The 9,927-nt window shown below is 31.8% G+C and overlaps 2 protein-coding genes across 2 annotated transcripts; one reads left to right on the forward strand and one right to left on the reverse strand.

Moving 5' to 3' along the window:
- Nucleotides 1–588: 588 nt before the first annotated feature.
- On the reverse strand, nt 589–2,441 carry LOC104773723. The gene is made up of 4 exons (XM_010498368.1): nt 2,409–2,441; nt 1,707–1,979; nt 1,196–1,626; nt 589–1,054 (listed from the first exon to the last, which is right to left on the reverse strand). The coding sequence occupies exons 1-4, from the start codon at nt 2,439–2,441 to the stop codon at nt 589–591; spliced, it is 1,203 nt and encodes a 400-aa protein (XP_010496670.1).
- Nucleotides 2,442–2,930: 489 nt separating this feature from the next.
- On the forward strand, nt 2,931–6,167 carry LOC104773721 (ubiquitin-conjugating enzyme E2 29). The gene is made up of 4 exons (XM_010498365.2): nt 2,931–3,162; nt 3,287–3,414; nt 3,599–3,703; nt 5,784–6,167. The coding sequence occupies exons 1-4, from the start codon at nt 3,093–3,095 to the stop codon at nt 5,925–5,927; spliced, it is 447 nt and encodes a 148-aa protein (XP_010496667.1). The 5' UTR covers nt 2,931–3,092; the 3' UTR covers nt 5,928–6,167.
- Nucleotides 6,168–9,927: the final 3,760 nt, after the last annotated feature.

Genomic DNA, 9,927 nt, shown 5'->3' on the forward strand with positions numbered 1-9,927 from the left:
TCCTCCCAAGGATTCGACGCTCTAAGGTTGGGAGACTGATAATCCTAGAACTCCGATGGCTCGCAAAGCTGGATGATAAGGCGTGAGATGAACTCGAAAATCCTTATGCCCCAAGCTCTCTTATAACAAACCAAACAAAGCAAGGCGGTGGAACTTTAGATAGAAGCTTCGCGGAGACAGATGACAAGGCGTGAGACGAATCCCAAAAATCCTTGTGCCCTNTGAATTGCCTCGTTGGCTGTAGTAGTCGTCTTCTTCATTTCTGTTATGTCTAGGCCAACCTCTGCCCCTCCGGCCTGGTTCCTCTTCGGACTGTTGTTGAGGCTGTGGTGCTCTATCCAACCGTTGGTGCAAAGCCTCTATCTCAGTCTGANAAAGATTTCTTGATTGCATGCTTTCTCAAATGAGATTACATGTGTTTATAAAGGGATAGAAAACTTGGTAACAAAGCCAAGTATTAATTATTCTTGAAACTAAAACACAATAAAGATAGATAGTTGAATGAAGATTCAACTCTTGGTGTTTTCCTTCCCAAGGTGACTCTTGAACTTATTTTTGTCACTCTTCTTGGACCACAAAATAAAGAGATTATTTTGGGCTTTCTTGGACTTGAATTAGACTCAAAGTAGGCTGGACTTGATAGATATCTTCTCCAATAGAAATTCTCATGCTCTCTTTGCTCCAAATATCTTCAAATATCAAATGAACAGCTCCAGCAAGCTGTTTAGTCTTTGCCCTTGTCATTGAAACAGACAACAGTGATCGAGCAATATTAGGACAAACAAGCACATCCTTCAAGGGTAGATTACCTGATGTAGAAGCTATACTGGCGGAACCTGTGTGAGTAATGGGAAGAAACGTACCATCGCCTACCATCACTGAATCGGAACCTGTGTATGGTTGAGAGTGATGCAGAGCTTGAGTAGAGGGCGTAACATGAACAGAGGACCCTGAGTCTGGCAGCCATTCGTGACCATGTTGGTCCGTGACATCAGTGATACGCATCGCAGTCAAGGCTGCTGGAATGTCATCAGCTTGATAGCTGTTATTGAACCTGTGCCAACAGCGCAATGCAGGGTGTCCATTCTCTCCGCAAATCTGACAAGTGATGCTCTGGGAATTGGATGTGCTGGTGAGCTGTTGATGAAAGCCTCGTCCTCATGTGGAGAAAGAGTTTCTTCCACCACGACCAGACCTACCATTTCCTCTGCCTCTTCTGTTGCTGTTAGGCTGATAATACCCTGGAATATTTTGTTGAGACACATTGAAGGCGAGGTGTGGAGTCACCGAGTTCTCGACCAAGTAGGACTGAAGTCGGTCATCATAACCTGTAATCTTCGGGATTACATCATCCAGAGTTGGACCAGGAACAGAGTCGACAGTATTCTCGATCGTGGTTTTGATCGGTTCATACTCACGTCCTAACCCGTTTAGTGCAGCAAATATCTTCATTTTCTCAGTGACAGGACTACCAACTGAAGCTAATTGGTCACAAATACTCTTAAGTTCTCTGAGATACACTATCATAGTTCTATCTTTCTTCTCTATGGTCTGCAACTTTCGTTGAAGCTCAAACAACCTAGAGGAGGAGACTCTGTTAAAATGGTTTGCCAGAGTGTTCCATACCTGATAGGACGTCGAACAGTTGAGGACAACACTGAGTATATCTTCAGCAAACGAGCCTAGCAGCCAAGACTGTTCCATACCTGATAGGACGTCGAACAGTTGACAACAGAGTCGGTTCGGACCCAGTTCTGATACTCGCTCTGATATTCTGGATTTAGCCTCTGCGATGGAGTGCCGTCAGTTCCAGTGACATTGACAGTAGCTTGAGGAACAGAGATGGATCCATTAACGAACCCGAGCAGACCTTGACCGGCGAGGAAAGTCTCCAACTGATTCTTCCATAGAGCGTAGTTTTGACCGGTGAGAGTGACAGTAACACAGTTGGAGATGTTCAGAGTAGGAACCGTGTAGAGCTAATCGGAACCTGTGTACGTTTGTACAACTAGTGCTTCAGGTTTTGAAAATCTTAAAACAGAGTTAAAAGAAAAAACTGAGTTCAATATCTAGTTTCTAGCCAGGTGATTAGGCCATTGTCATAGCGTCTATCCCCCAGGAGGCTAATGGCCAGAAGTTGAGTCCTGATCTGTTTGTCAATATCCTGAATGATGCGTGAGGCTGGCTTCGGAGGGTAACCATGCTTCGGTCCGTTTCTTTCGTGCCATATGGCATAGACCGTAACTTGCAAAACAGAGCAAGCTTTCCGTCTGTTATTTTTCAACATCTTTAATTTTTGTGTTTGTTATTTGTGTGTGATGGGACCGATTTTCAAATACTTAAAGGCACTTGTAATAATGTTCACTGATTTTTCACTGTAACTGAAGAAAACATTCCGTAAGTTCTACCGTTCCTGGATTATTAATAGTCTCAGTCTTCATGTTCTTAATGCTTTGAAACATATTTTGATTTCCAAGTTATTCCGTAAGTTTTGGATTGTTAAGTCTTTGTTATATTTCGGTTTCTTGTGCTCTGAAACATATTTTGATTTCCAAGTTGGTCAGTTTAATTTGATCAGACTTGCTGTAAAACTTGACCATTTACTTTTGTTAGTCCAATGAACGTGGACAAGAAGACTAAGAACAAAGGATATAATTAATAACGATTGTTATGTTAAGATATTCTGATTCTTAGATTCTTTATGAAGAACAAGAACTTTACCAAGTCCCATTAAAGACCGTTCAATATATATGGTATATTGCAGCTAGCATGTAAGACCATCCACTTCAAGGCAGGTCTCTCTTTCAGAATCAGAACAAAAGAATGGATCTTTCTCCATTACCTTTATGGGCAAAGTGGGCGGCTAAAAAGAAACTTTAAAATGGCACATCTTTATAAACAATGATAAATGAAATAAATTCTGAGTGCAAGCAATCTTGTTTGCAAGAGAATCAACAATCTTTGCTTACGGTTCACGCTTTAAAAACACACCTCTCACTACGTAATTCTCTACACATAATTTTTTTTCTTCTAATATCCCTCATTTTCTCTCTAAACGCTATTTTCCATTAAACCAAACATTCTGCAACCCGATGGCAACGAGAAGGATATTGAAAGAACTTAAGGAGTTGCAAAGAGACCCTCCTGTATCATGCAGTGCAGGTAGAGGCTCACAGTTTCTTGTTAATACAATAAGCCATGTATTAAAAAGTTAGATCAGTACTACGTACTGTTTCTTCTAAAGACTTTTGATATTTTTTTTCTCCTTGGTTTGGCGGGTTTTTAGGTCCAACGGGAGAAGATATGTTCCACTGGCAAGCTACCATAATGGGTCCGAACGAAAGTCCGTACTCGGGCGGTGTTTTCCTTGTCAATATCCATTTCCCTCCGGATTATCCTTTCAAACCTCCCAAGGTAAATTACTTCCGCAACACGGAAACTTTTTTTAGCCTCCTTTTAAATAAAATTAATCGCCCAAAAAAGTCCAAATTCAACATGATATGATTGTTTCCCAAATGGTTTATATAAAGTTCTGATCTTTCTTACTATCGTTTCTTTCTTTTTCTTTTTGTCCTGATGTTTGGTTGATATTTTGCAGGTTGTCTTCAGAACCAAAGTGTTTCACCCAAACATCAACAGTAATGGAAACATATGTTTGGACATTCTCAAAGACCAATGGAGCCCTGCCCTTACCATCTCTAAGGTTTGAAATTATATTTATACTAGGGATTGGACCCGCACATACGTGCGGGGTTAATTTTAAAAGAACTAAGTTTGTAATTAGGTTTAGATTATGCGGAGTTACATTTGTAATTATGAATGTTAAAAATGTTATTAACATTCATAATCTAACTTTGTACCTATTTATTTTCAGTTCGGTTTGGAAAGAAGATGATTAGATTTAAGTACATTAAAAAATAGTAAAAGAAAGATAGTATATTTGTTTATGTGTTTCTGAACCCGTCTCATCAAATATATGTATGTCCCTTTTTATCTTATAACCGTAGTTTTAATAATATTTTATCAATTTGAGATTGTATATTTTAGTCCAACAAATAAGGAAATAGGTAAAAGATTCCCATCCACATAACATTTTATTTGTAAATATAATTATTTGGTATAACATTTATAACATAAACTTATATTGGTTTACCTTCATCTAATTTCTAAACATTTGAAATAATAACCGCTTCACCATAAATTTTTGATTCATAATAAATTTAATTTAACTATCGTAATTTTATAATCTCATCTTGATATATTTATTTCTTGTTCTTTTTTCTATGAAAAATAGTTTATATAATGTTTTTATTTTTTTAAATTACCTGTTCCCGTCTCCTATCTAATCTTCCTTGTACATTAGATTTTTTAATTAATTATGTATTAGTAAAACTAAAATTATTTGGGGTTAATTTCTGTGAACTAAACCTATGGACCAACCCGCACTTTTGTGCAGGGTTTTTTAATTTTTTAAAATTTGTTTAAATTTTTTATATTAGATAATTTATTAAAAATAGTGAGAATACCTATAATATATAAATTTTGACAGAAAACATAAATGTTTCTAATTTAATTGAACCCAAAGTCTTTAGGAGCCATAATTATAGAAGTCCATTATAATAAGTATTGATAAAATAAAAAAACGAAGTTAAAAATATTTAAAAACTAATATTATTATTAGTTTGGTAAAAATAAAAGAAAAATAAAAAAATAATGAGTCAAAACAGTATATGCAATTCAATTTGATCATGTAGAAGTAATAAAAAACTTTTTCAAAGTTGTAAAGGTTGCATTCATAAAAATTACAGATTCAAAATATAACTTTGTAATTAATTATTTTAAATGAAATTTCTGATTGTTTGTTTAAATGGATATATGTCATGTTTTTTCTGTTTTTTTGTATCCCTAAGTGTGCTCCCTAATTAATATTATAGATAGATATATGATTAATTGTTTATATCTAATTGTATTAAATTGATTTGTTATTTCTGTAAATATCTCACAATTTAAAACCAAATCAAATATGTTTATATATAATTTTAGATTTAAATTCTTTGATTATTCTGGAAGCAAACTTTAAACTTTAAACATTTCCAACAATATAGGGTAATTTTTATTTTATAATTAATTTTGTAATTATTGTTTCCATAAATATTAGATATTTGACTAATAGTTTTTGTTTACCATATATTGTTTATTTTTTTATTTTTAATTATATAAGTAATTGAACATGTTTGGCAACATGGATATATGTCATGTTTTTTTTTTGGTATCCCTAAGTGTGCTCCCAATTAATTGATATATATATATATATATATATATAAATAATTTTTGATTTAAATATTTGATTATTATGGAAGCAAACTTTAAACTTTAAACCATTTCCAAAAATATAGGGTAATTTTTATTTTACAATTAAATTCGTAATTATTGTTTCCATAAATATTAGATTTTTGACTGCTTTTATTTACCATATATTGTTTATTTTTTTTTATTTTTAATTATATAAGTAATTGAACATGTTTGGCAACATGGATATATGTCATGTTTTTTTTTGTTTTTTTTGTATTCCTAAGTGTGCTCCCCAATTAATAGTATAGATAGCAGAGCTTCTTGATATATATATATATATATATATATATATGTTTATATAATTTTCAGTATTTTCTCTTTCTCCATCAGTTTTGTTTTAATTTGGTATATATACGTTTTAATTTGGTATATAATTTGGTATATACACTATGGTCTAATATACAGTACTGTTAAACATTTTGGTCTTGTAGGTGCTTCTCTCGGTATGCTCTCTTCTTACAGACCCAAACCCTGACGATCCTCTGGTGCCAGAGATAGCTCACATATACAAAACTGACAAGACCAGATATGAAGCCATGGCACGAAGCTGGACCCAAAAGTATGCCTTGTTTTAATACACACAACTCCTCTTGTTTCCGTCGTCCTTTGGTTTGGTCTTGTTTTGTAATAATAATAAAAGAAGTGGAGTATTAATTATTGGTGATTTCTGTTTCTTGTTTGTTTAACGAGACACAGGCCTAGATTTATTAATCTATAGGAATTCAAGCTGGTGGTTTAGGCTTGGCTTCTCGGTAGTTTGATCAAATCTCATTCTTTGTTTTAAGTTTTAACTACTTCTTGTTAGAATTATCTCACATGGAAGAATTAATATTCTTTGGGCAATATATATAGTATGTGGCAACCCTCCTGTCTTGAGCTAAATTTTGGGAGTGAGTTAAGCCCGTTACTAATATGGTATCACATTCAAATATCAGCGCAATATATATAGTGTGTGGCAACCATCTTCTCTTGAGCTAGCTTTTGGAGGTGAGTTAGGCCCATTACTAATACTTCTCAATTCAAACCCACCCATTATTCGATGATGTATATATCATTTACTTTACAAGTATCATTTCAATTATACAGTATTGGGGGTTGTTGAACGTAGGATCGGAACCAATGAATTTTTATAGAATTTGAAAGAATTTAGAATTCTAGTGTTATATAATTTAAAAGAATTTAGATTCATTCAAGTAATTGGCTTTAGAATTATATTAAATGCAAGTATTATTCACTATTAAGATTGTTTTGATAAATATATGATTTGATTAGAATTTAATGGAAATATCAAAGGAAAAAAAACTGAATAAACAAATCTACTAACCTTTTATGGTGTGATTCCATAAAATTTGTCAAATACTCTATAAACCATCATTTTCCATTCTTTTAAATTTTAACAACAAATTGTTTTTATTTCCTGTTAAATATTTTACCAAAGAGCTTATTCCTCAATCTTTTGTTACTAAAGAAAATTAATTTTCTAAACTACTAAATTATTAATAATACAAATAGAAATTTAAAAGTTTTTAATGTTAACAACACATGTAATTTAAATTCTGAAATATCTTCTAAACAAGCAAAAAGAAAATTCATATTTATTATACTAAATTTTATTTCTATTTTAATTACAAATAAGAATATTACTTCATATGTTTCATAAAGAGTGTTATTTTGACATGTTTCCACTTACGGACCTATATTCATATAATGTCAAATGACCCTCCTTTAAAATTGAAAATGATTATTTTTTTACAGTAGTATTTTTCGTTAAATTTTGGTGAAATAGTTGGGTAAAATATGATTAACCTTACAGCTGGTTCCAAAACCTCTACATAACCAACTCTATTTTTTTATTGGGCATTTTGATTTAATTTTAATATATTTGAGTTTAGAAAAATTGATTTAAAACGTCTTAAATTCACCATTGGAGATGGTGTCAGATGGCCACACTCTCTTCCTTTTGAGATGTAGGAGAGGAAACTGCTCGCCACTAGGGAGAAATTAGGCGTCCCGAGACATAGTGTCTCTATAGAGATCACCAAGAATGTGGAATGTTCTAACTAAATCAACTACATTAGCAATAGAAAGTTAGAAACCATTCAGAAGATTTTCTTTGTTGAAATACCTTATTATACATTAAGAGTAGAAAATCCATTTCAATGTCTTATTTTATTATGGAAGAGAATGTTAATTAATTCTGCTATTAACTAATAAACCAAGAGATTGTAAACCAGAAAACACACTTATCTTTGAAATATGCGATTAACGAGTAAATTATGTATTTATTGATCGTGTAGTTGGTGCGTCCAACATAATTTGATTATACCCACCACCAAACTACCATAACTAATTTTGCTTACACCAGTGTCATAGACTCATAGCCATAGATTCACATTACACAATGATAGCCACATGTTCGTAAGTTAGACTGCACCTAAAAGAAACACCACAAACTATACTTTCTTGAACTTACCACATGCTACATTCGACTATGCAATTAATACTCCACTAGGTACTAACCCGTGGAAAACCGCGGGCTGAACTTTTTTTAAATAAAAATTTGTAATAATTTATTTTATTATTATGTTATTTATAATGGTTTGTGATTAAAAATTTGGTTTGCTTATATTCTAATTTTTGTATTTTAAAAATGTTTATTGAAAAATATTGTGAATAAAATTGTTTAAACCTTTGTCAACTAAACACAATCATTACTAACATGTAAAAAATAACAACTAAATATAGCTAGTAAAAGTTATAAAAAACTTCTTTGAAAACAAAATTCATTGTTTTTTCTGTAGCTTTTTTTTCTTGTCTGTAATAATTTTAACCTGTGGTGAAAATTTTTTTTGATAAAATTTGTAACTGTATATTTTATTCGATTTGGTTTTTAAAATGTTACCTATTAATTTTTTTAAGTACGAATTATTTTTGATTCTAATAGATTTTTTTTTTACTTTTCTACAATTTATTTTATTTGATGTGTCCCAGATTTTCATTTTTACTTAATTTTATTTAATTAATTAATTAATTAATCTTAATTAAGTTTTTAATGGCAGTTGAATGTAATTTTTACACATTTTAAGGTTAGTTTCATATTTGTACTTCCCAATTAATATATTAGGATGCCTAAAAGACAGTGTATTCATTATATACTTATATGATCAATAGGTTACATAATACTCTTTCCGTTTCATAATATAGGATGTTTTAGAGGTTTTTCTTTGTTAGATAATATAAGATGTTTTTAAGTTTTTAGGTAACTTTTAGATTACTTTTAAATTTATAATGAACTTATTTAAATTTATATATGTGTTACATGCTACATATTAAAAGACATATATATGAACAAGAAAACTGGACAAAAATATTTTTATTGTTTGCTTTGTACTACCTATGGCTATAGGCTATATATAGATCTGAAAATTTAGTATCAAATTTTAATTATTTTATATGGCTAGAAATGTTCTTTAATTTTCAAGTTTTAACACTTCGTAACGAGAGAATATCCACAAAAGGCATAGCATTTGTCCATCAGATATCCCAATTTGTTATAGTGAGACACTGAGAACAAATAGATCTGTTTTTTCTTCAAGTTAAGATCATTGTGACAGGAATAGTCCATGATTTAGCTACTAGGAAATTAAGATACTCATGAACTTGAAGATCCAATGTTTCTTGGACTAAAACATCTTGGTCCAAAATGCATGAGTTGAGGGAATAGAGTGTTCTACCCCAAAAAAATTATTAGATTTTGCAGTGGCTAAGACTGGAAATAATCTTTTGCTTGGCAAAGGAATATCTAATGAATTATTTTTGATTATATATATATATACATATTCAGAATAATTGTCGAATGAATTATTGGTAGTTGATATACATAATAACACAATATATATGTGGTCAAAACGTGATTCTTATGTCACATTCTTTTCGGAAATAGTTCTAACTTATTATATACAATATAGACATTGATAGCTAATATATACCTCTCTATTTTATTTCTTTAAAGAGACTTACCCCAAGAAAAATAAAATAGTTTCTTTAATTTTTTTGCTTATCTTTCTCCTTTTTATCTAAGCCGTTTCCGTGCCATAAGTAATGGAGGCAGCTTTCAAGGCTTTATGGTCGTCTTGGTTACGCTCTAAACCCCGAAATAGCTGGTGAGACCACACACACATATTCACTTGAGGGGACTTGGCCCTTTTTAAAACACCTAATTTCATGCCTTTTCCCGCTATATTTGCCACTTTCTCCTAACCAACTCTTTTAAATTCATATAAAACCAACAAACAACACACAAAAAAACCTCATTTATTCACCTTTCTTTCTTGAATATAGCCTTTTATATATTAAAAAAATATAAAAATTAAAAAGTAAAAAAGGACGTAAATTGGAAAGAAAAAAAAAAAAAACAAAAATTGGTCCCCCTGTGTCTTCTTTTTGCTCACTGGCCCCTTTTTTTTGGCTTCCCTCTATCTCTCTAATCACTCTCTCCTCGCCGACACTTTCTTCTCCTCCTCTTCCTTTCTTCTCTGATCATTTCATTACATCTCAAAAAAAAAAAAAAAAAAA

The sequence above is a fragment of the Camelina sativa genome, unplaced genomic scaffold (genome assembly GCF_000633955.1).
Source record: "Camelina sativa cultivar DH55 unplaced genomic scaffold, Cs unpScaffold00626, whole genome shotgun sequence".
In the NCBI taxonomy this organism is placed as follows: Eukaryota; Viridiplantae; Streptophyta; class Magnoliopsida; order Brassicales; family Brassicaceae; genus Camelina; species Camelina sativa.

Bases quoted from the DNA above. Each gene is read 5' to 3' on its own strand.
- LOC104773723 (XM_010498368.1), bottom strand. From the start codon at position 2,441: ATGAAGACTGAGACTATTAATAATCCAGGAACG. The intron at 1,980-2,408 runs GTAGAACTTACG...GGTTCCGATTAG, and splicing joins CTATTAATAATCCAGGAACG to CTCTACACGGTTCCTACTCT. The intron at 1,055-1,195 runs GTCTGGTCGTGG...CTGTTGGCACAG, and splicing joins AGAGGCAGAGGAAATGGTAG to GTTCAATAACAGCTATCAAG.
- LOC104773721 (XM_010498365.2), top strand. From the start codon at position 3,093: ATGGCAACGAGAAGGATATTGAAAGAACTTAAGGAGTTGCAAAGAGAC. The intron at 3,415-3,598 runs GTAAATTACTTC...GATATTTTGCAG, and splicing joins ATCCTTTCAAACCTCCCAAG to GTTGTCTTCAGAACCAAAGT. The intron at 3,704-5,783 runs GTTTGAAATTAT...TTGGTCTTGTAG, and splicing joins CTGCCCTTACCATCTCTAAG to GTGCTTCTCTCGGTATGCTC.